Source organism: Chlorocebus sabaeus, chromosome 12 (assembly GCF_047675955.1).
Source record: "Chlorocebus sabaeus isolate Y175 chromosome 12, mChlSab1.0.hap1, whole genome shotgun sequence".
NCBI lineage: Eukaryota > Metazoa > Chordata > Mammalia > Primates > Cercopithecidae > Chlorocebus > Chlorocebus sabaeus.
This window is the reverse complement of record NC_132915.1, coordinates 26,775,033-26,802,152: the sequence shown is the minus strand read 5'-3', so window position 1 is coordinate 26,802,152 and position 27,120 is coordinate 26,775,033. Positions and strand designations below refer to the sequence as shown.

The window sequence follows — 27,120 nt, the reverse complement described above, 5'->3', positions numbered from 1 at the left end:
GATTACTGTCTCTCGTAATTGCATGGAGCAGTAATCAAGGACTCCTTTGTCTAGATGATTGCATAAGAGTCCCCCGAAACACAGAGACAGCGGTTTGCTAACCCCATCCTGAGCTCCTTATCACTGGAAGAGTAGGTTGCTTGTGGTTAAAATTTCCATTTTGTTGCTTCTTGTTTTTGATCATAAAACATTCATTGTACAGCAGAGTGCAAGTTAATAAATATTAATGCTTTTTTGAAAGAGGCTCAGCAGAAAGACTCTCCTGTTCTTAAAGTGCCTCTGCATTGTGCTTATAGACAAAAGAACATGCTTTAGTTACTGCTCTGTCTTCTCTAGTAGCAGTTCCTGTAAGATTCCTTGAGAAGGAGGGGTAAGACCCAAGCAGTCTGTGAGAGGCAGGGGACAGTGGGTTTTCTAGAGGATAAATTGTGTGTAATAGTGAACACCAGGCATTTGTGCTGGCTGAGACATAAGTCCATGTTTTTTAATTCCTATGAACCTACTTAAAGACTATCAATAAAAACAAAATTTTCAAATGAATGAAGGAATGAAAATAATTCTCAGCCAAGCTGATATATTCACCATAAGCTAAGAATAAAAGAAGAAAATTAAATCATCTAACTATGTTCTATATACAGTATCTGTATTCTAAGGACATGGGTGCTCTGGTCTTCTGACTTTTGACCTTCTTTTCTTGTGGAACACAGCTCAGCGGCTCTTTGGGAACACTGCATATTTGAACTGGTCATGGCAAAAGGGTCAAATTTACAGTTTCACTCATGAATTTCAATTTCTTCTTCTTACTGATCCCCATTTCTTTTGATCTTACGTGGAAGCAAGTCAAATGTGGTCATATTTTGGCAGAGAGTTTGTCTGCTGAATAATAAGGGATAAAAACTGAAAAATAAGTAAAGTGTCCTAATTTAGTTTTCAGTCATTATTGGAGAAAGATGTGCCAATTCCTGGAATAATTCTGAACATACGAATCGTGGAAATTTGTTTGAATCTGTGTTGCTAATGACTGTGTGAATCTGAGTCTCGCTTTTTTAATCTGTAGAAGGGAAATGATAAAACCACTTACCTCTTGGGGATTAGGTGAGATTATATGTGCAAAGTACGCAGCACTATGCCAAGCTCGTAGCAGGCATTCTATAAATGTTAATTCCTTCTCCGCCTCTACTCTATTTTACCAACTATAAGCTGATTTTCCAATTGTAAACAATTGATCAAAATGAAATGATACGAGACAAATCAGTGACTTTTGTTTTGCCTGAGATAGAAATCAATGTAAGTAAAGAAAAAAAAAATCAGCAGTCTGTTGGCAAAATATGCAAAGTGCTTTTTCTTTGCCATATCCTCCTAGGCATCTAAGAGGGTGATGGTCTGAAACGATTTGATGCTTAACTGAAAAGTTAGCAATAACTTCCCAAATACCTCAAAGGAATACAGTTTGGTCTAACGTGCCTACAAAATCCGTTTAATAGTCTTCATAGCAAACACACCAGCAATCTATTTTTGTGTGTTATAATTTACACATCTAAAAAGATTTGCTAATCTTCCTGTTATGCTTTCCAAATTAAAAAAGTATCTTTTAATCACATGAATACAAATGAATTTTTTCCTCTGAAAAAATTTTGGAAGTAATGCAGCCATTTTCATTGTTAAGAGATTGTAAAAGACAACTTTTCTTTTTCTTTTTTTTTTTTTTTTTGGAATTGTGGGTGTGTGGTAAGAACTATTGTGATGTGTTCACAATTTGTAGGTATATTGGATTACCGTGGCATGTTTCTCAGCCAGGCTTTCCAGAGAAAGTAAGTCCTACTGCCCTGTAGCATCCATTGCATGTAATGGATCGCTTTCTTTCCTAAGAACAGAGGATGGATGATCCAGGTTACGTACTATCTTTGGAGAATTGAGAAGACGTCACTCAAACAATTTCCCATTTTACAGTTCAGATAAGAAACCTGAGTTGAGAAAGGCTGAATGGTGTCTGAAAGGGCTTCACATCAGGTGAGCTTTTACAGTTGGTAAGTACAGTAGTATGATGGGTAGAAAAAACATAGAATGAATAAGACCTACTATTTGATAGCACAATAGGATGACTATAGTCAACAATAACTTAATTATATATTTTTAAATAACTGAAGGAATGTAACTGAATTATTTGTAACTCAAAGGATAAATGCTTGAGGGGATGACGACTCCATTCTCCAGGATGTGCTTCTTTCACAGTGCATGTCTGTATCAAAACTTCTTAGGTACCCCACAAATATATATACCTACTATGTACCCACAAACATTTTTTCAAAATAAAAAAGAGTAATATGTATATCTAGAAGAGAAATGTGTTTAGAAACGGATTTTAGACACTTAGTACTCTCTGAGCATCGTGGGCCACAATACCTGTAAGTAATGACATTTGCCTCTCTTTCTTGTCCCTCAAGAGAAAATGAGAGAATTCTTGCCTCATTAATCCATTGTATACCTTTTAATACTGGCTGACTGATAAAATTCTGGGTCCAAGGCCTCTGTATACTTTGACTTTGAAAGAAAGAGGCCCTCTGAAGTGAAGGGGGAGCTGTTTAAGAGGTGAATGGAGGTAAAAGCCCTTTTATAGAAGGCATTAGTAGGGACATCATCATACCTAGGAGGGGACTGATTCAGAGACACTATGACACAGCCTTCATTCAGGCAGAGTGCTTCATTTGTGTTTTCTGCATGGGCTTAAATCAGTGATTCAGAAGCTAATCTAAGAAACCTGCTTGAGTTTTCCTTGCTATTTTCAAGCGTTTCTGATCTCACTCAGAAGTAGTAAACAGGAAGTCAGGAGACGGGTGTTCCAGCTCTAGTTCTTCTAGTTACTGATTTCTAACATGGGGCAAGTCTGTGAATTCATTCATTCATTTACTTACTCATTAAGAATTTCTTGAGGAAATATAATGTGTGATAAATATTATGCTGGCTTGAAGAGATATACAATCATGCATCTTGGTAACATCTCACAATAAATGTTCAAAACAGATTCATTGAAAGAAATTTTCAGACAATAGTTTTTCCATCTGTAAATTAGAGGACTTGACTAATTTCTGTTTCCTATCTCTAAAATTGAGTCTGGACAGCCTGTGTTAAATAGTACTTTTGCTCTTTTCAAGTTAACACAGAATAGTGACCTTCAACGTGTGTTGGCTACAGAAAGAAAAGTAGTTCTTTCCTGTCCTGTGGTCTCCTCTATTTTATGGTGCTTTCTGCGATGCGAGGGCAGTTTGATGACCTGGGACTACTTTTCCGAATAGAATTGAACTGGACTAAATCAGGTTTTTGTGCCATCAAAATCACAGGCCTTCTGCAAACCCAAACCTCATTACCTGCTGAATTGTGTACCAACATGCTCCAGGCAAGTGGCAGAGCAGTGGATGTGTGGCCCAAACAATCATTCTTTCCTAATAGCACCATCATTTTAATTTAGGATGAAAAATATTAGGATTTATTCATCACTTATTGCATGCCAGGCACTGGGATGGACAATTTTCCAAGGATTAACCCATTGAAGACTTACTTTATAGATGGAAGGAACTACAGGGGCTCAGAGAGGTGAGGTGTCTTAGTCAAATTTGCCCCACTAATCCCACTCTTTTCTCTAAATCCCATGTAGATTTTAAGAGGGAAGCCAGAGGACCCAGTCTGATTGTGAATTTGTAGACGATATTAGGGTTGGTTTTACTGCTGGACACTTTTATCAGTGGCTCAGCTGGGCATGAAAGGCCTTCTGATAGCTGATGAGATTATTTCCAGATGAGCTGGCTGGAACTGTATGCATACAGAGGTCAGGAAAGCCACCAGCAGGCAGCAAAATGGCTTTGTGCTTTGGAGAGAGAAACAAAAGGAGTGGCGAGATTCTCTTAGGATCAGGCATCCGTTTCTGGGAGGGAAGATGGGATACCGCTGAGAAGTAGGAAGGAACCTGTGCATCTGAGATAAAGGAACATGGGGACTGAGAGAATGAAATGAAAAAAAGAAAGGCTCTGTGTGTCCTCACAATTGCAGCTAGGCCTGAGCCAGCAGGGACACTGGCTGGTTATTTCTCATTCAGGCACCTTGACTATAAGGATGGGTGTAGAGCAGGGTCCTATTGAAACCTAGATGCTGCCTTTCAGCTCAGCAATCCAAACAAGAGACCAGCAAACCCAGGAATCCATTTCCAGAGTTCCCAGATACATTAGCAGTGTGACTCCCACTGAAATCCATGGGTGGAACAATTATGTCTTTCTGCAGCACTTTGAAAATGTGTCCCTTAAGTTGCACACTGCAGAGAGCAGCACAGTCCTCATTTCATGCTTTCCACACAAATGGACTTGCTCCCTTTGCCCAGTCCTGCGGGGAACCCTGTACCATTCAGCTACAGAACCTACTGGCAGTGGGAAAAGGCTCTTGAGTTCTGAAAGAGGTTACATCCTTTAGAAATCACCATGTATGAGTGGGGTGATTAAAAAATATCTCCAGCAATTCTTTGAAACTCTTCCCTAGTCTAGGTTGGACTCAGTGACTCACTTCTAAGGGATAGAATAAAACAGAAGTGATAGTGTGTGGCTTCCAAAACTGGGTCATAAAAAGGTTTCTCTTAGCTCTCTCTCACGTTACTTACTCTGGGGGAAGCCAGTGGCATGTGTGAAGATGATGAAGCAGCCCTGTAAAGAGGTCCACACGGCAAGGACCTCCTGAATAAGTCATCTTGGAGGAGGATACTGCAGCTCGATCCAAACCCTCAGATGGTGCGGTCCCAGCTGCCATCCTGGCTGTGACCTCAAGAGAGAGCCCAGGCCAGAACCACTCAGACAAGCCACTCATACATTCCTGGCCCTCAGAAACTGTGAGATCATCAGTGTTTGCTGTTTAAGCCTGATACAGTTTGAGCGCTTGTCTCCACCAAACCTCATGTTGAAATGTAATCCCCAATGTTGGAGGTGAGGCTTGGTGGGAAGTGTTTGGGTCATGGGGGTAGATCCTTCATGAATGACTTGGTGCCCTCCCCACGGTAATTAGGGACTTCTTGCTCTGTCAGTGCACATGAGAGCTCTTCGTTTAAAAGAGTCTGGCATTTCTCTTGCTCCCTCTCCTATGTGGTGTGCCAGCTCCCCCTTTGCCTTCTGCCATGAGTGGAAGCTTCCTGAGGCCCTCACTAGGGGCAGATGCAAGCATCATGTTTCTCTTGCAGCCTGCAGAACCCTGAGCCAAATAAACCTCTTTTCTTTATAAACTACCCAGTCTCAGGTATTCCTTTATAGCAATGCAAGAATCTACTAATACAAAGCCATTACTTTTGAGGTATTCTCTTTTTACACAGCAATAGATAACTAACATAATAGTGTATTAATATTATCATTATTACCTTCTTGCTTCTTTAAGGCTTTAAAATGTGTCTTCTCCCCTTTATTCTAAACTGGTTGATGCAGCATAGTTTCATAACCTCTAGTCCCCACCCCCTTGCCACCCAGAGTCCTCTGTGCTGCCTGGCATTCCTTCCCTGGGCTCTAATCAGTTCTGGTTTCTGTTCCATTGGGGTGACTAACATCCTCCACTCACTCTCCTCACATCTCTGACCCGAATACCATCCCTTCTCCATGTGGCAGGTGATCTACATGCTTGCCAGTTGGGTGACCCTAAGCAAGTTATTTATTCTCTGTGTCTCAATGTCTCCATATGTACATGGAGAATAAGAATAATCACCCCATTGAAGTACTATAAGGATTAACTGAGATAGAAAACTCATAGAACAATGAAAATATGATCTCAAGTAAATAAGAGCTGTTCTTAATATTGAGAAGCAGTATTGGTCTCTATGCTGCAAAGGATAATGGCTAAGAATATGGTCTGGAGAGCTAGGTGGCCTAGGTTTAAATCCCAGAAACATCCTTTACCAGTTAGAGTATTGGGAAGATGATAGTAATGCTAAAACTGATGAATTCTGAATGCCACTGTGAGAATTAAATGAGTTTATCTATGTAAAAGTGCTTAGAAGGGTGCTAACAGTAAGCTCTACAGAAGTGTGAATATCATTTTAGTTGTTATTGGGGCTATTATTATTCTTTCAGTGATGAATGATAAACCTCCAGGTTAAAACTCCTTCAACATCCTGACACCAGTCTTCCACATGTATACTCCCTCCCATTCTCCTTCAGTGACAAGTGTACCCACAGCTGATCTTTCCTCCTTAGCTCTGGGCCCCATCACCTCATGGCCCTTCTAGGAGTTATTCATCACTTATCACCTCTGTCCCTATGTCCCTTTCTACCATCGGCACATAAACAAACTCCAGTCTTCCCTGTCTTAAAGGAAAAATTCCCTCACACTGTGGCTCCCTTTGGCTACCTGGATCTCTCCTCTTCACAGCCAAAACCTCTAAGAAGTCTCTGCCAAATCTGCTTCTCCACTTTTCCCTCCTGAACCCATTAAAAAGTGCTGCTTTGTCACCATTCTTCTGAAACAGCTTTGACCAGTAATGCCAGTGATATCCATCTTGATGAAATGGATGGGCACTTCCAGGTCTCTGCCTTCCTCAGCCTCTTGGTAGAACTTGGCATTGCCCTTCACACCCTCCTTCGGAAGCACACTCTTCTTTTGGCTTGCATGGCTCCCTCTGACTTTGCTTCTACCTCTCAGACATTTCTTTGGTCTCCTTTGCAGGCTGCTTGTCCTCTGCTCATCCATTAAAAGCTGGAGACCATGAGGATCCGGGGTAAGCCCTCCTTTTCCTCATTTATGTACTCTCCCACTCACCACAATGGCTTTAATTGCCATCTGTATGAGATGCCTTCCAACTCTAAGTGTGTAGCCAGATTGTGCTTCTAAACTTCTATCTCACATACTCACTGTCCTGCCAGATATTTTCATATGATAGATATCTCAAAGGAAAGTCAAAATCGACATGCCCAGATCCAAACTCATCATTGTTCTCACCAGAACCGCATTCCCCACGTAAGTGAACATGACTAAGGCAGTTAGCTCCAACCTGAGTGTGGTCCAGGCTCAGCAAGCATTGGCCCTATCTGGTATAATTATAACAGATTTGGGCAGGTGTCCTTGTCTCCGACCTTTTCCTCGCACATCCCCAGATACATCTTATCTAACCTAATCGTAAAAATCCAATCAACTCCATGCCAGGGCCACTCCTGGGAAGTTTTCTGAGTTTGTAATATGAAGTCATATTTGGCTTGCCTCAGAAATAAGTAACAAATGTACTGACTTGATAACTACATTAAATTAGCAATCAATTGTGTTATTGAACTTGATGTCTCCTGGCTTGAAACATAAAGATGGCATCAAAAGAGCACTTTCCAATTAAACATAAGAACTCTTACAGGCTATAAAACTTGGAGAAATAAATCTATAGTTTAGGGAAAATAGAAGACATCATTGAATGTGAAGATAATTTAATAACCACACAAGATGATGTGTTGTAAATCTACCCAAACACAATTTCCATCCTCAAGTTAAAATGGAAAGAGCTTTGTCTTGTGATTATGTCTGGGTTTTTAAATTGGTATGTGTCTTGTTAATCTAGATTTCAGAGAAGACAAACAATCAAGGCTTCAAAAACTGTTCATTTACCTGACACAAATCTGATCAGCTTGTTTTCTAAAGTAGGAAATCTAAATTCAAACTGTGTCATATGAAAATTATATTTCATTGGAAGTGCTTTCTTGACTTTATACTGGTGATACTTTCAGAATCCTCTATCCAGGTCAAGATTCTCTAGGGACAAAGGAAGGGGCTCCGGTCATGCATCGAGTCTACCTCTGAGTCTGATTTACTGTCACAGATACGTGCCAATATCTCAACCAACAATAAAGACACACTAGCATTGAATATTTTCTAACATCTTACTTGACATACATATATTTAAGAAAATGGGTATTGGGGGCAGTTGGATCTTGGTTTTGATCCTTGTTTACTCAACTATAAAGGGGGTATAATACATACATTGTAAAGCTAATATATGCAATCACAGAGCATAGTCAAATAAGAGCTCAATAAATTATAATTACTATTATTGTGATTATGCTCAGAGAAATTGTGTGAAGACAGGCAGAGCAAGTATTTTTATAGAGATGAAGAAACAAAATCTTACAGAGTTTAAGTGGCATGTCAATGTGTCATGTTCATACAAACTATGACATTAAGGGTTAACAAGAAATAATTCAGTCCTCATTTTGGGGAGTTTATAATTAAGTTGGTGCAATGCACTGAATGTTTATGTCCCTTCTTCCCCCAAATTTATATGTTGAAATTCAAACTTCCAAGGTGATAGTGAGGAGAGGGGACCTTTGGAGGTGATCAGGTCATGAGGGTGGGGCCCTATGAATGGGATTAGGGCCTTATAAAAGGGACCCCAGAGAGATCCCTATCTCTTTCCACCATGTGAAGACACAGCAGGAAGGAGCTGTCCAGCCTCCTGAATTGTGGAAAAATAAATTTCTATTGTTTATAAGCCCCCTGCTCTGTGACATTTTGTTACAGAAATCTGAAAAGACTAAGACAGTTGGGGAGGAAGAAGACAGCTGTGGGAACATTACAATCAGGGATATGACGTGAAGGGTGAAGTTAGTCAGGAAAGGTGTCCTGGTGGAAGTGAGCCTTGAGCTAAATTTGATGAAGTGCAGGATTATGGATAGTAATAGAGGAGAGGGATGATAGAAATAATATGGAGAAACCACAGAGGTGGAGTCAACCGCAATAACTGAAACAGTATATGTTTTCAGGCCTAAGTGGCAGGGGAAAAAATGATTACCATCTCAGTATTCATAGCCTTATTCCTCACCAAAGTCTGTTGTTTGATCTATTAATTGAGAAAAGAAGGGCTTGGTTAAACAGAGTGGATAATATTTAAATTTAAAACATCAAGGCTAGTGCTATCACTCAGTTGGGTAGATCACACATCTTTCAAAGGCTTTACAGAAAGGCCTATTTCCATCCCGCACTGTTTTACCTCCACACCCAATAGGCTGCTCCCTCACCTTCCACCTTCCACCTTGAGTTGCTATCTAAGAAAATGGTTTTATATCCAGATGCTTGGTTTAAAAATGTCCCGATTATAGTCACAATCATGTGATGCAGCTTGGGGATAGGATTAGAGATGAAGTTGTGATAAAAACGTGAAGTAGGTAAGATTTATCATTATCTGTTCTATAATATTTATTTTCCCTGTAGCTTGAAATTCACCATGCCCAATCCATCTCCATCAATATTTGCTGAGCACCTACTAAGTGTGAGGCTCTAAGTTGGGTTCTGAGAATCCAAAGACAAATGCTGTGCACTTAAGTAACTTGAAGCCCAGCTATGAGATGAGACCTGAAGGGAGGTGAATGTTTCAGAATATCTAGAAGCACACTCAAGGACAAGTAAGTTTTTTTCTTTATCTTTAAGACTAGTATTTGCCTTGCTAGTGCCATCCTAAAGGGATTAAGATGAATAGCAATTGCTGTGCTCACTACTTCTATCAATAAATAAAATAATTCTAGTAGTACTTGAATGTTCAGCTTCTAAAAGTGAAGCTTCTTCTTATCTGAGAGTCAGCCCCACAAAAATAAAATACTTTATATTTTCCATCAGTTTGGAAATAAATCTACTGCAATAAAATATCAGGCATAAGAAATGGAGACTTTCTTTTATCTTTGGATTTATTTCCAATACATTTCCCAGATTTCCCTTGACATTTATTTTGTACCTCTTCAATATTATTCTGGAGTATAAACAGACTTGACCAAAGATGCAGCTATTCTATTGTTTCGAATGATTGCATTTTGATAGAATTCTGAAGTGGTAAAGATTTTTAATAATACATTGTATTTTTTTCTCTGCTATCTGATGTCTGATGCTAAAAGGTTTATTTTTTGATGTTTATTACATGTGATTTTGATTATATAAAATGAAAGAAAAAGGACGGATGGCGGTTCATTAAGCTAGCTGGGAAGAGTTGCGACTGTGCAAGAAGCTTACCAGATAATGTTTCTAATTTGATAATTTTTAGGGGAATCTTCACTAGTGACCACCACTATTTTATTCAAACACCTCTTTTAATGGCAACCTAGCATCATATTACCTTTTAGCTATCATATTGGAATAGTGAACATGTATAAAAATTTATCTCAAACTATATCATAAATCTTGTACATTAAAAATAGTACTTTCACTCCAGATAATTTATAAGTTGAAAGACAAACTCTATTATCACACAAGAGCCTGAGAAATCCTAGGTATATTCTAGTTCCCCAGTTTTAAGGGAAGAAAGTAACAGAGTGGTCAAAATTCAATAGATCCCTATGAAAGATTTACTGAAAAAGTAAAATACAATTGTCTTTCCTGTGTTTTTTATAACCTGCCACTTCCATTTCCTTTTTGCAATAGTCTCTCCCATGGTCCACCTGGTTCTTTGTGAGTCGTGGTTTGCCTTTATGAGACCCTCAGGAACAGGGATGATGGATGCACATATTTACTGAATATTTTTCTGCCCTCTACGCTAGGATCAAGACTATTTTCAGTTGGGAAGGCAGACAATGTCAGTAAGTTCCATTGGAAAGCGTAAGTTTCTACTTGCATACAACTGGGAAGAAGCAATGGGGAGAAACAAAAGAAGAAGAAGGAAAAAGAGGAGTGAAAGGAGAAGGTAAAGTCAGAGAAAAAGCTGGAATGGGAGGTAGAAGAATCAGAAGTGATTCTTCCAATTCAACAAGGTAAGTAAATGCAATAGAAGTACTGTCTTTCTGCAATCTTATAAAATTTATAAGATGAATAAACAAAATAATACAAAGAGTCAGTAGGCCAGCATTCTCTGCAAATGCTTAGGCAACTAAGGAAATTATTTAGTTACTCCATCTTGCATAAAGAAATAATCAACTGCCATTTATTCCTAGTTCATCTGAATGAGGAAGTTCAAAATAGTGTCCGCCTTCAAACTGAAAAATAATAATTTGAGTTTACAATAGAGATCCTGAAGCTATGAATATTTCAAAATGACTTTTGAATCAACATGTTTTTAACAATTAATGTAGGTATTAATATACATTATTAAATGATTTTGCTGCTGAGAGCATTTTGGCATATTCTAATTCTTTAAGACACACATTTGTTCCAGTGCAAAATCAACATACAATTAAAAGCCAATTTGGAATCTAAGTATTACCTCAAATATATTACATGAAAGACTATCCTCAGATACTTTGAAGAAATTAGTAACACTTACTTTTCCAGTCAGGTCTGCCTATGTAACACTTTGGAAATTGTTGCTGAGATATTCAATTTGTAAATGTAATATGAAACAGCCAATAAATTTTAATAAAGAGAATATTATCTCATCCCTTGACCTATGTATCCTGGATAAATTAGCATTTATATGTGTAATCTGATATTATTGATGTGGACATTTGTTATCACTTAAAATAAAGGTTCTAATGAATTTAAAGTGTTTCTTTAATTAAGGAAAATAAATCATTATATAAAAAGGACACCTGCACTTACATGTTTATTGCAGCACAATCAACAACGGCAAAAATACGGAATCAACCTAAGTGTCCATCAATGGAGGATTGGATGTGTGTGTGTATATATATATCCCACTATATATATCATACTACATATATATACACACACACAGATACATACAGTGGGATACTGCCCAGTCATAACAGAGAATGAAATCATGTCTTTTGCAGCAATATGGATGGGACTGGAGTCCATTTTCCTAAGTAAAATAACTCAGAAACAAAGTCAAATACTGCATGTCCTCACTTGTAAGTGGGGGCTACATACTAGGCACACATGGACATACAGAGTGGAATATGGACATTGGACACTAAGAAAGGTGGAAGGGGTGAGGGCTGCAAAATCACCTGTTGGGTACAATGTTCACTATTCAGATGATGGGTACACTAAAAGCCTAGACTTAGTCACTATGCAATATATGTACATAAAACATCTGCATTTATACCCCATAAAGATATTTTTTAAGGCCAACGGAGTTTGTTTGCAGCTTGTGTTTCATGACATTTAGTTTTTTTGAAACATATGTTTTACTTAAAACTGAGATGAAAGTGTCTGCCGCTCAAATGCATCACAGTCTGTCCCATTTAGGCAAATTTTCAGGAGAAATGCAAGCCCCTGGGGAAATACCTCTGCTCAGGGTCAAATGGATCCTGTCTCCTTTTCTAAATGCCTGCATTGCCATTGGTAACTCATACAACACATTTTAATATTTGCGAAGGGCAGGACAGTGAGCCCTAGGATGACTTTTTTTTTTTTTAATTCAACATATTTTGCATTGCATTTTTAAAAATTACATATATTTTGTTGGATTAAAATAAGATGGCTGCATTGTATTGCATCATAATAGAAGAAGAAGAAGTTTAAGACCAGTTAATTCTTAGCCACTTAAAAAATTTTTTTGTGTGGCTCAGATAGACCTCATGGTACTTTGAAATGAAAAGAATCTCTCTCTGCACCTCTCAGGAGCTAGGTGACAGATACTCAAATTATAAAGATGCTAGAGCCCTGGGGTGCGGAGAGTCTGTGTTTAGTACATCGGTCAATGAGTTCATGTTGCCATATATTAAGTGGTGTTAATGAATGTTAATATCACTATACCAAGAGTAATGGCAGGATTTGATGGGTGAAGAAAGACCACTGCTTGATTTAAGCAGAGAGCGGGTAGGTGGTAAGTCTTACTTTGGACCTTTCTCGATCATAAGAATTGACCTGGAGTTTGCATAGAGATTTTAGAAAATAAGTATTTGCCCAAGAAACCATTCCTTAACATAAGTTTCATTTTAGTGAGTGGGGACTAAAAGAGTACTATAATATGCACATTTTGAATACTAATTTTGTTATACTTTTCTCATATCACCTCTAGGAGAAGTCGTGGAAAAGGACAGCACTCAGGACTTACATCTCTTCCAATGAGGTCCTCCTGGTTTTCCACAATTCCCCAGGGGGCAATACCTATGGTACATATCTTTCCTCGAGACTTAGATGCATGATCCTTCAAGGCATCTCCAACATGACGAATAACACCTAAAAAAAAAAGAGAAGCATTAATTTTGTCTTTTAAAGCAAATACCTTCCCATCATTCTAAAGAAAATTGTGGTAATGGTTTCTCCTGAGGTTAAATAAATTGAATATAAAATTTTGACACGTCTGTACAAACTACTTGTATTTAGGAGGAAACATAAACTCGTGGCTGTAATGCCAAATGCATTGGCCGGATTTGTATATGAATTCTAGCATTGCATTTCTTACTCCAATTTATATGAAAAAACAAAAAGCATCCAATGTCTATAAAAAGAATAAATACAATTTCTTAAACTTAGAAACTCTTTTTCTTATAAGCATAATAATTTATTAGCATGATTAGGAACCAACAGCTTGACTGTGTCATGTTAAAAGCACCATGTATAATGGCATGTTAAATCTATACCACAGCCTGTGTATGAATTAAAATCATTCAAAGACATGAATTATTTAGTTTGAGATTGTGTTAACCTTTATGAGAACCTACTCATAAAGACAGTGCTGGATTATTCTGTGGGAAATTTGTGTTAAAATATATAGACACACCTTTTAATCTTCATCATTCTAATTATTTTCCTCTTCTGTTAAAATGACCCACCCCATCATAGTTAAGGGTGAGAAAATTCAGTTTACAAGATGGTAGGCAGCATAACCCTTACCTTTTTAAAAACCATTTAAAGAAGATACAATTTCTAATTCTCTTAACCTCCCTCTCAAATGATCATTTTTATAGGAAGACGTATAAGATGTATCCTCTAAGAAAAGATGTTTCTGCTTATCAAAGTTCCAGTCATTTCTCCAGGAAAAATTTATACCTAGTGCCATTTCCTATATGAATGTTGAGTTGGATTTGATTTCTTCTCCATTTGAACATATTGCAGTTTGTAAATTTTGAATAGCTCAGTATGTCACTTAACATGTTCTGCAGTGATTCATAATCATATGCGAAGATGTCTCTTCTAACAGTAAAACTCTTTGAGAGGAAAGTTGGAGGGTCAGTGCCTTATTCATCTTCCTACACCTCAGGGGCTAGCCTAGAGAAAGGGCTCAGACCCTATGCACTAAACTAACTAAACACATGAAACACACCAGGCAATTTAATCATGGGAAAAGACATGTGTATTTAAGTAGCCCAATACTGAAATATTCATAAGATGAAACAGGAAGAATCACTGTTTAAAAAGCAAATAACAAAACAGTGTAAATGGCCATTAATCCATGTTGAGCTATTCAGGAGTGTTGGAAAGAATATCATTTTCACTTATTATCTTATCTATGAATCTTCTGAGTGAGAGTACTGGTAAACAAAAAAACAAAAAACCAAAAACCCGAACCAAAAAACAGCAAAACAAAACTTCCCAAAAGAAGACTGTGAATATTAATATTAAATTGTTTCCAGTTGTTTCCAATACAAAACTCCTTTTAGGGCCAGCCCTGGACAAGAAGTTTAACTTTATGGTATGCTCAACTGTCTGCACAATTCTATCAATGCCTCTTACCCAACTTTAACACTTTATCATCAGAACCTCACTTTGGGTATTAGATTGAACAGTAAGCCTGGAGTGAGGCAGAGATGAACTCTTGGGTTTGTAGTATGTAGACTATAATTTCTTCTTTTGATATTGAATGCATTTTATGAAAGAATAAAAACAATAAATAGTATTCCAAGTTCTTAGAAATAGAGCATTGCTAAGATTTTCTTTTGAACCTATAGAACCCGTTGAGTTGGTCTCTATGTGACAGGAATGCAATAGACAATAATCACAGGCAAATGAGGCCTGCTTAGTTGAGAGGGAAACATGGAACCCAAAACCTGAGCAGTCATTGAAAGAAAAATTGCTCTATAGATATTTGATTACTACAGGATAAATAGTGAAGAGCTAAGCAGGTCATTCTAAGATCATGTCAGTGTATGGGCTGCGTCAGAATTTCACATAACATTGAACATGAGCAATCTGCAGACTTCGTCACTGAAATATCTTTATGTAGCTGTGTGCAGAATGTTCACAAATTCTAGGTATTTAAGAGAATTCTCAGTGTAGGTCTTACCCAAACAGCATCCATACTACAAATGCAAAATTTATCTTAAACAACATTAAGATAACGTGTTATTTTTATTTTTTGAGACACAGTTTTGCTCTTGTTGCCCAGGCTGGAGTGCAGTGACATGATCTCAGCTCACTGCAACTTCTACCTCCCAGATTCAAGCAGTTCTCCTGGTTCAGCCTCCTGAGTAGCTGGGACTACAGGCCCCCACCACCATGCTGGGCTAATTTTTGCATTCTTAGTAGAGACAGGGTTTCACCATGTTGGCCAGGCTGGTTTTGAACTCCTGACCTCAGGTAATCTACCCTCCTTGGCCTCCCAAAGAGCTGGGATTACAGGCATGAGCCACCATACCTGGCCCAAGATAACATGTTATTTAAAACTAACTGGACCAGAGTTACGTTTAGAATATTCCATTAACTACGAATGTATCCACATGTACAGACTTTGGGGCTTGTAATAAGTTTACCTTAACTTATTGCAACATTACCTCTGCATTTCCAATTGGCACCTCAGACTTCAGACCCACAGAATATGCCAAAAACATTTACAGGCATCCATTCCATTATCTGGTGCACATCAAAAATGTTCTGCAAATAAGCACTTAACTATAGGTGGGCTGGTAAGAACGGATTTAAGAATGCATCTATAGCACAATATAGATGGCAGGAAGGAAAAATTCTTTGGAATTCAGAATGAGGTGTGTCTTCTATTGGCACAGTGAGGAGTTAATAAAATATTTTTAAAAATAAACACGTAATGCCCTAGATTTTGCCTTTATATCCCAGAGGGAAATGTCGTTTTGCAAAAATTAAAGCTATTTGGCACCAAACTTGAAATTGTGTAAAGGACAGAGGTAGAGCTTTCAATTTAAAGTAGAAGTCATTCCTTAAAGAATCACTGGCAGCTTAAGCTATTTAAAAATATCCTGTGAACTTCCATTAGTTGTGTTTATGAATTCTGTATAGTCAACTATTAAATATCCCAACCCATTTCTTATGTGTAAGTAATTCTTCTTGGTTAAGAAATAACTTTACAGTTCTCATTTAGATAAAGGAGGGAGAGATAACTAGCAACTATGGACCCATGGGTAGGGATGAAGTGGGGTGATATAGAGATAATTAACCTTAGCAGAAAATTATATCAGGCACAACATTCCCATGGCCTATGTTGACTTTCTCTGTTCCACTTGCAATTACCTGTGTTAACCCCTCCAGTGAATATCCACGCTCCAGTTGTCATAGCTGCTTTTATGAGCCCTTTCCCAAAGACTTGCTTTAGTTTTGGCTGGAGTTCAAAGTTCTGCAGGCCCCCATGGACAGAGATGAGAAGCTTGGGAAGCTCCAACTGCCATTCCTTGGTCATCAGGTGTAAGAGGAGATCAGGTTTTGTATCAAAAGATACTCGCACATACTGGAAGAAGAAAGGACATCAGTTAGGGAGACAAGGCAGGACTGGCTGAGGCTGGTTATCTTTACTGATTGCAATTATATGTGTAGTTATGTGACAAAAATGTCTCATATAAAATCAGATTTTTTAAAGAAGGGGTGATCATTTGCTTTATCAAAAGAGCCTTCATTAGACAAAGAGTTTGTATTTTTAAAGGCTTTCTTGAAATTATAATTCATTTTGAAATTATTAGATTTTCTAAAATGCTGCACAAGCATGACTTTTCCCAGACCAAGTTTTTTGCTCAAAGGAAATCATGTTTATATTTCACCACCCTTTACATGTGTACAACAGTTCAAATGTTTCTAATATTTTTCATATCTCTTTATATTAACTAGATGCACATATTATTATTTCTGTGACCCTATTATTTTAAGAGAATGTGAAAGATTCTACAGTTCTACATAATGTAATGAAAATTTTGACATAAGGTAATAGTGAATTACATTTATTTATAGCTATAACAACTGCATACCAAATGTAATGTTTATCTTTTAAATAACACAGCAAAAGGCAGGACAACTATTCCTGAAGAATAGTTGAAAATTTGAGTGTACAGCAAATATCAAGGTGTTACCAGATGCAACTGGAAATAAAGTTATGATAAGTCTATATAAATGAAATTCTGTAAATGCACGCAGTAATAAATATGTATGTAACCATATATATAGATACTCATTTAGGTCTCAATGTAATTATATAAAAACTTCAATTTCTAGCTGGAAACAACTGAAAAACTGGGCAAATATAGAAAGTCCTTTGAAACAGGTTTCTGAGCTGGCATGAAAAAAAGAATTATTGAGACTCCTAAACAAAGAAGCAGTTTAGAACCTCAGGAGGTTAGGGAGTACCAAAGCAGGATTTTACCCTGAGTGTCTTTCCTAAACCCTGGAAGACCTAGAGCATCCGATTTAATGGTTGCATGCAGGTTTGAATTTAATGCTTTTATGGGAGAATTTAATATGGGATCCCACATAGGGCTGGTATACTTCAAAGGGATCATCCTCAAATGTAAGAAAGAAAAAAATTAAATAAACTTGATGTACAGAAGAAGATGGCAAGAAAACTTGCCTTCCTCAACCTTGACTCTGGGTGGATGAGGAAAACATTTCCCCTCTGATTATTTTTAAATACATTCAGGCCCCCACACAGGCCTTGCCCATATTCACACCATCCGTATGGTTTGAGAATTGCCAAGCAGTGTTTAATGTTAAATAGCTCTGACTGGAAAATGGTTCCAGATAACTGGTAGAAGCAAATGCAGATTATCTGTGGAAGAATGTGTCATCAATCCATGCCTGATATAATTCTCATGGGGAAATAAGTATTTCATAGTAAAACAATACAATAAATTATACAGGAAATAAGGTAACATGAATGAAAACCAATAGAAACAACAGGCACCAGAATAAGATCCTGAAAGTCATTGAAATGATCAGATACAGGCTATAAAATAACTGTTTAATAGGTTAAAAAGCATAAACGAGATGATTGAGTACAAGAGTAAGGAGCAAGAAACTAAAAAATGATGTATACATGCATGTGTATACATCTGAAAAGAACCAAACAGAACGCCTAGTAATCAAAATGTAATAATTAAATGAAAATTTAAATAGATAAATTAAATTACATATTAGATATAACGATAATAGATCCAGAAGATAAATGAGATGCAGCCAGGAAAAAAAAGGATTTGAAAACATAAAAGAAAAATAAAGGAGCTTGGAGGAGATAATCAGAATTATAGATAGAAATAAAAGAGATGATGGGGAGGAGGCAATATTAGAAGAAATATTGGCTGAGTATTCCTCAGAATTATAGAAAGATACCAATTCTAAGATGCGGAAAGTTCAGTGAATTCTAAGCAGGCAAATGACAAGAAACCTCACTTATATACACATCACACATAACACCAAAGGGAGGAGAAATTCCTCAGAAGTAGCTGGAAATAAAAGACAGATCATGTACAAAGAATAGTCATTAGACTGAAGACCTACTCCTCAACAGCAACAATAGACACCTGAAGCCAAAACCTTCAATGTGTCAAGAGAAATTACCTGTCAGTCTAGAATTCTATACTCAGCAAAACTATCTTTTAAAAATGAGAGATTATAGATATTTTCATACTGCCAAAACTGAGAGAGTTTATTTCAAGGCACCTTGGCTGAAGGAAGTTGTTTTTGTTTGTTGTTGTTGTTGTTTTTGTTTGTTTGTTTTGAGATGGAGTCTCGCACTGTTGCCTGGCCTGGAGTGCAGTGGTGCGATCTTGGCTTACCGCAACCTCTGCCTCCTGGGTTCAAGCGATTCTCCCGCCTCAGCCTCCCGAGTAGCAGGGATTGCAGGTGTCCACCACCATGCCCAGCTACTTTTTTTGTATTTTTAATAGAGTTGGGGTTTCATCATCTTGATCATGCTGGTCTTGAACTCCTGACCTCGTGATCTGGCTACCTTGGCCTCTCAAAGTGATGGGATTACAGGCGTGAGCCACCGTGCCTGGCCTGAAGGAAGTTTTAAAGCCTATATAGGTGGCAGAACTTACATGATCCAAAATGGATGATCTGGGTTGTAAGTTAGGAAGATAAACTAAGATATTAGTTAATATAATGTCAATCTAAAAAAGTATTGGGTATATAATATAATGTCTAATTTACAGTGGAAAGTGATAGAACTAAAGCACTGGACAATACAGCATATAAATGAATGGCAACAGTTACAGTTTTGACATTCTAAAGCCTATGTTGTGTGGGAAACAATGGATATTATTAATTATGGAATTTAAGTATGAATGTTGAAGTTGCATAACCACAAAATGAATATGCCTGCATGTAATCATACAAACATGTGCTTTTGGATTCATAAATAAGATTATCCAGGAGATGATAATTTATTGCCATACTTTTGGGTTTGGAAAACCCCATTGTTTCAAAGCCTCAAAAATTGTCTATTCTTTCATTAAAGTATATTTGAAATATATTTAGCTGAAGCATGAGGCAAAAGCAAGCAGAATATGAAAGCAGCTTAATAAAATTAATTGCATCATCAAGAGATACCAAAGAGCTAAAGTTTCCTATTTATATACGCCAGAAATCCAAAGTGTTGGCATCCAGTACAGTTATTTCTATATTGATTTGATTTACCTAGCAAAAAATGATTCCAGAATACAGAGTAAATGTTGACAATTTTAGCTAAGTACATTATATCACCGGGATTTGACTAGAGTTTACTATATGAAAAATGGCATCTTTTGTGCACAAACTCTCACGCAGAGGGCAAGAACTTTCAGATATCTATCAACAGAAATTTTCACCAGTGTGTACTTTTGTGCTATACAAGGAGCATTCGGGCTGAAGAGGGGATATTGGAGTATCAGAGGCCAACAGAGGAATTTCTTAAGTCCAAGCTTCTTTTAAAACTCTTCACTGAGAGTCTCTTTATAAGAGAAATAATTATAATGAATGCTATGAAATAAAAGAATAAAGAAAAGAATAAATAAATAAATAAATAAAGGGGCAGAAGAACGTGAGGTGTGGGGTACGCTTACGGCCTTGACTGTGCTGATGATTTCCCAGATATATTCTTTTTTTTTTTTTTTTTTTTTTTTTTTTTTTTTTTTTTTTTTTTTTTTTTTTTTTTTTTTTTTTTGAGACGGAGTCTGGCTCTGTCACCCAGGCTGGGGTGCAGTGGCCAGATCTCAGCTCACTGCAAGCTCCGCCTCCTGGGTTTACGCCATTCTCCTGCCTCAGCCTCCCGAGTAGCTGGGACTACAGGCGCCCGCCACCTCGCCCGGCTAGTTTTTTGTATTTTTTAGTAGAGATGGGGTTTCACCGTGTTAGCCAGGATGGTCTCGATCTCCTGACCTCGTGATCCGCCCATCTCGGCCTCCCAAAGTGCTGGGATTACAGGCTTGAGCCACCGCGCCCGGCCCCCAGATATATTCTTATCTCCAAACTCATCAAGTTGCATATACTAATTATGTGCAGCTTGTTGCATGCCAATCATACCTCAGTAAAGTAGTTTATCATAAAGATGAAAGAATAACATTGTTTTCTGTGTCTGTACACTATTACTTGAGTAGTGTGGTTTAGTGAATTGAATAGTTAAAATTTGGGGGTCCTGCTGAATTGAATTTATTTCATTTTGACTAATTCCAGAACAGGTTATTTAGTAAAATAAAGTAGAACTGGGAATTGCAAGGCTTCCAAACTACACAAATCAAGAATGCTTTAGTGTGAGACATGGTAAGAAATTGCTTTTCAAGTTACTGTTCTCTTATTTATCAACTTTAATATCACTTTAAAGAACTCCAATTTAATGTGGACCTATGTTCTCCTAAGGTGAGATATAAATTATACTTTTCTTAAAGATAGAAAAGCATTTAAAGTATAAAAATACTCCTAAAAGTATTTGCCCCTTGCAAGACTACACAGTAACTCCTAACATTTCTGAGTTGTGACTGTGGCTTTTGGAACCCCAAAATTCCTCATATAGATCTGAACCTACACATTTCATCTAGCCACAACGCCACTACACTCCAGCCTGGGCAACAAGAAGGAGACTCTGTCTCCAAAAATAGAAAAAAAAAAATCCCAAAAAACAAGAACAACAAAATAACTGGAATACAAGAACCTTGTGTATTTACTGTGCACCAGGCACATACATGCTGTGAGATACCAGAGCCATAGTTAGTACTTGGGAATAGATAACCATACATTATTAACTCACAGAGGGTGAAGTGAGATTACAATTCATACTAAATTAGTACAGATACTGTGTAATAATTTCAGCAAACTTAACTAGCTAAGTGACATTATGGAGTTCAATTATTCATACTAATTGGTAATAAATAAATGCATTTTTCGGAATAAGCCTCCCTTGATAAATAATTTACTTTAGGAATTCTGTAGTTACACATACAATATAACAGTAAGAAATGAAAAGGGTCTACTTATTGATCAGGTGAGCAGCTCACTGAAAAAGACCAATAGATCTACTGAATATGTTGAAATTCCTTTTGAAGTAGCCTAACATATAGAAAGCTGTGTTCATTACCACAGAATGTCTGTTACTCAGCTAGTAAGCAATCAAGAGAGTGAATGAATGAATGACCTAAGAGATCCCCTTGATCCCAGCTCCCCATCTTACAGATGAAGAAAGGGGGACAGTAGGTGAGGTCACACTACTCATGGGCTCTCTTCACATTTTTCTCTCTTCTCAGAATTTTTTTTCTACTAAGAAAAAAAATCCTGGTGGGGCGAGGTGGCTCATGCCTGTAATCCTAGCACTTTGGGAGGCCAAGGCAGGCGAATTAACTGAGTTCAGGGGTTCAAGACCAGCCTGGCCAACATGGTGAAACCGTCTCTACTGAAAATACAAAAAATTAGCCAGGTGCAGTGGCGCGCACCTGTAATCCTAGCTACTCGGGAAGCTGAGGCAGAAGAATTGCTTAAACCCGGGAGGCAGAGGTTGCAGTGAGCTGGGATCGCGCCACTGCCCCACTGCACTCCAGCCTGGGCGACAAGAGTGAGACTTCATCCCAAAAAAAAAGAAAAACAAAAATCCCCCCAAACAAGAACAACAAACAACAAAATAACCAGAACACAAGAACCTTATATATTTATTGTGCACTGGGCACATGCATGCTGTGTGTTCTACTTGTACCTTCTCATGTACTCCTCCCAACAACAGGGATGTTGGTTTCACCCACGTTTTACCGATGGGGACAGAAAGAATCCATCATGTTCTCAAGTTCACTCTGCCAGTATGGGAGTGCTCATAGCCCAGGTCTGACTCCAGGGCCCTTTCTCTTTACCTCAAAGGTTTAAATGGCTCTGTCTCTCGGTACTTCTCCGTTTCCTTCACCTATGACAAATCAGTCTCCATATTCTAATGGTCCACTTATGAAAACAGTGCTCTCAACCAGCTTCTTTTTTCTATTTCTTCAGTTGCCATTTTAAGGATATATTCTCGTTACTAGGATGTCCATTTGAATTACAGCAACAACCTCCTACTGACTTCTCTATGAGACACCAAAAGGCAGATTTCTTTCTCCAATCCCTTTTGGACCATATTATTTTTCAATTAAAATTCTTCCATCAGATATAAACTCCCCATTCTTGCCCTCACCATCCCCTATAACTTGACCTGATCTTGCCAATTCTGAGGTTTTTCTCACTTCTGTCTGCATTTGGCCAGTGCTGCTCCCCCCGCAAGTCCTAGATAACGCAATCTCTCCCCTTTCATCTACAGAAAGCATTCTCATCTTTCAAAGGCCTTTGTTTCTTCCAACATGACTTTTCCTGAGAATGCAAGTTCAGGCTGGTGCAATACAACTCTTCATCAAACCCAGTGTGATATATTTTTTTTTTTCTGGTTGTTTTTCCCATGTGTCAATTTTATCTCTCTATGTTGCAAGAGCTTTTAAGGGAGGAGACAACCCCTCATATTGTCTTATGCCCAATTTCTGCCTCCAAAGAGAGAAGAAGTAAAAACTAAAAGGCAGAAATGAAATCCACAGGCAGACAGCCCGGCACTGCACCCTGGGCCTGGTAGTTAAAGATCGACCCCTGACTTAATTGGTTCTGTTATCTATAGATTACAGGCATTGGATAGAAATGCACTGTGAAAATCCCTATCTTGTTTTGTTCTGATCCAATTACTGGTGCAAACAGCCCCCAGTCACGTACCCCCTGCTTGCTCAATCAATCAGGACCCTCTCACATGCACCCCCTTAGAGTTGTGAGCCCTTAAAAGGGACAGGAATTGGTTACTCGGAGCTCGGCTCTTGAGACAGAAGTCTTGCCGATGCCCCCGGCCGAATAAACCCCTTCCTTCTGTAACTCGGTGTCTGAGGAGTTTTGTCTGCCGCTCGTCCTGCTACACTTAGAGGGGAGGTACTGTGTTTGACCTGACCATGTCTTTTTTTCTTTAGTAAGCCTTTCAGCACTGGCTATGAAGTAGTCACTGTCTTGGAAAGAAAACAGAGTTTAGAGATATCTTGGCAATCATGGGACTCTTGTTCCATTCTTTTGCTTTTCAAATGAGGATACAGAGACCCAGGGAAGGTGAGTGACTGGAATATCAGAGCCAGTTATTCAACAATCCTTTAATTCATTATTGAAGCTACTGTTAACAGTGGCGGCTTTAGATGGGGCTGTGCTTCTCTAATTTTAATGTGCACAGAACTTACCTGGGGACCTTGTCAAAAATATAGTCTCTGATTCAATACATCTGGGGTAGGGCTTGGGCCTCTGCATTTCTAACCAGCTCCCCAGGGACCACATGAGCAGCAAGAATGATAACTTTTCCCCAGACCAAACATCCCAAATGATGTGTCTTGTGTTTGTTATTTGGTCAAAGAAAGAGCACTCAGTATTTTACATGAAAATCCAAAGGAAGATTTAGGAAGTACTGGAAGAATTAGTAAGGCCACAGTAAATATGAAAATGCAGCAATTGACAAGCTACTCAAAGTATCCTCAATTGCCTAATCTCTTTTGACTAGTACTAATTCTTACACAAAGGAACATTTGGTTAACTGTAGAACACACCTAATTATCTGGAATCTTGCAAGTAGTAAAAACAATGGGTGTCCCTGGCCCTTGGATGTTGCCCGTTATTTGTGATTTACTGTGCCCTTCTCTTGGAGAATAAAAGGCAAGATATAAATAAAGCATTTAAATGAATTGATTTGCTACTTTTTTCATTTCGGGTTGTCACCATTTAGCCCCGTACATGGTTTTGTAGGTAAGGGGATAATTAAAACCAAGGGATAAAACACTTTGAGATTATCTGAGGATTTTCATTTTTAAATGATATTCTTATGCCCATACAGATCAGTTCCTTTAGTAAGCTCTCCAGGTGCTTTAATACAGCAGTTAAGTCATGTGCCAGGTCAGCAGCTCCATGCTCATAAATGGATGTGCCCAGAGCAATTAATCAATTCCTGTTAAATAGTCAGTATGATTTCACATTAGGAGCTATTTTGGTTGTCAAGATAAGCAATTTTGACTGTCACTTGTCAGTCTATTAATTGCAAAGGGCTCACCTTACAAATAACAAGAACTCTTCCTAATGGGCATGCTCAGTTTTGTCCCCTGGGCATTACTCTGATGTGGTGCTCCCATTTAGAGATTTTCTCAGACATAAGCATCATGACACTTGAGTGTCAGACAGTGGCAATCAAGTCCTTTGGCAATTTGAGCATCCTCTGTTGTTAAACAGGGGTGATCCTGACGACCTCACAGGACACCGTGTAGATTAAATTGTGGAACATACCAGGTATGGCAGAAAAACCAATACATGCAAATTGAATGAAGGTCACATTCACCTTACATATGACTCCTGGGTATAACAGGTCCAAGTAACTTGCCTTTAGCTGTTTAGTATGCCTTTCAAAATAACTTTTTGTTTTTCACCTCGGAGTTATCTGGGGAGTGATTGGTACAGGTGTTTATCTTTCTAAAAGTACCTATTTGGGCTGCCCAAACCTTTCTTTATCCATGGCCTTTAGTTCCCCAATTTATCATTTCAAGAGATAAACTGGGCTCAAATAAGTTACTCATGCCTGGAATTATCTATCTCTTCCCTTTCTGTCATTAGCGTCACTGCCTGGCAGCAGGAAGGTCCTGTGATGTGCTAATGACAATCAGAATAACATCTCAAGAATGTTCTGTATGAACTAGAGGCTAGTTCTAGTTGAAATTGTACTTTTTGATCTATTCTTAGTTACCTTGGAGGCCAGTACATCAGCATGATTTTCATGAGAAAATATATTTTGAGTTCCAAACAACAAATTTAGAAATGACATTCTGTGAGACTATAAATAGAAAACTAGAGATTTTCTTTCATTCAAATGGCAGAGGGCTTCAGTAACTAAAACTCTCAAGTTTTTGCTCTGCCTGGTGCCAAAGGTCTTTTCGCTTAGCAGGTGACTTACTGCATTTTTTACTAAAGCCACTCTGACTGCTTCATCATTAGAAATGTTACTATTTGTCTATCAAAGCAGAACTCAATTTTTTCATGGCTTCACTCTGCATTGATTTGGTGTCACAAACCAGACAGTCCTTTCCCCTTCCTCAAACCCACAGTGGGCAAAGGCTGGTTGGTGGGTGGGGCAGCAGCCATTACTGCATAGAACAGACTGGGCTGTTTCATTAAGAAAAAATAATAATAATCTTCCTTTGGCATTCTCAGTTTGAGTTTTGGCAGAGCATTTTGCCTTTGAAAATTCATCAGCCACCTCTTTAGGCCTAAATTTTAGCCCAAAAAAATTTGCCCAGCTGTTTCAATGAAAATGTAGAGGAACTGCAGAACAATGAATCTGGCTACTCTCTTGGAAATATTAAATGACAGGTCCACTTCCTTCTACTGAAGACCATCTTTAATTCTTGGAAGTGATTACCTGGTGTTTGTTAAGCAGTGTTCTGAAAAATGGGAACTACCATTGCTAAATCTACTCTAGCAATATTTTTAATGCCTTTCTTCCAAGCCTCTAGTGGAAACTTTGCCCCGTTTTCCTTTCTGTTTGAGAAATGTAACAAGCACCATTTCATTTCCTAACTCTTTGTGGCCACCTTTAAAATGGGCACTTGGAATTAAAGATGTGGCTGAACAGAATATGTCGCTTGAGACTGCTAAGGCAATTTTGCTGATACCAGCTTTCCAAGTCCATGGGGCCTTTTGCTTTGCAGCAAGAGTTTAATGCTTATGATGGTTTAATAGATATAAAATCTCTTTAGAAAGAAAATATTTAGAATTGCATTAACTGTCATCAAATCCCTAGTTTGATGAACCACAAAACTCTGGAAGTGGAGGTGTCATTGTAATTTATTCCATATTGTTTTTGCAATGTCTCAATGTGAGTTATCAGGTACTTACATGGGAGGGATGCTGACAAGCCAAAATTCAAGGGTTAGAAATAATATAAAACTCCAGGAAGCATATGAACTAGTCATAGGGGGTAGTGTATGAATTTTCTGCCAGAATTATTTAGCATAAAGTTTTCTAGAGGCAAAGATAGGATGGTTTCTTGGAAGAGAATTGGCTCTTCCTTCTCTATAGATCTATGATTAGAATCAGAAATATAACTGATAAATTCTAGTTTTATTCTGAGTTTCAGAAAAACCCTCCAAAGGTACTGCCAGTTCACTGGTCTTGAGATTAGAAGGTAGAAACTGAAAATCAATGGAATGATTATGAAACCTTTCAAAACCTTACCATGTGTACGTAAAGCTGCTTGGTTAGCCACAGCCTATCGATTAGATGTTTTGTTTTGTGAAGTGGGACACATTTAATTTCCTACTTGGTGCGTGCCAATCAATGATGATTCCCAGATAAAATTTTCATATTTCAAAGGTAGACAATTTTTAAAATCTCACATTCAATCCTAAAGGATATTAAGAGCATAAGCTTGTAGATATCATGCTGCTGACAGTCTCCCCCTGCCTGTTATCTCTCCCTTAAACCCCCACATTCCCTTTCACCTCACACTCACAATGCCCAGAGAATAAGGCTTTCATCCTCTGGCAGGCTCAACAGAGCTTAAGGTGTGAAAATGAGGACTAGAAATAA

At 38.1% G+C, this 27,120-nt stretch overlaps 1 protein-coding gene across 27 annotated transcripts in view; it reads right to left on the bottom strand.

The window, feature by feature from the left end:
• Positions 1-27,120, bottom strand: part of TRPM3 (transient receptor potential cation channel subfamily M member 3) — a 920,173-nt gene that overhangs the window by 282,963 nt on the left and 610,090 nt on the right. For all 27 annotated transcript variants that reach the window (XM_037997448.2, XM_073021525.1, XM_073021526.1 and 24 more), the window contains exons 4-5: positions 16,303-16,516; positions 12,935-13,059 (exon numbers count right to left, since the gene is read on the bottom strand). In XM_037997448.2, the coding sequence (XP_037853376.1) occupies positions 12,935-13,059; positions 16,303-16,516 (339 nt within the window). The remainder of the gene's footprint in view (positions 1-12,934; positions 13,060-16,302; positions 16,517-27,120) is intronic.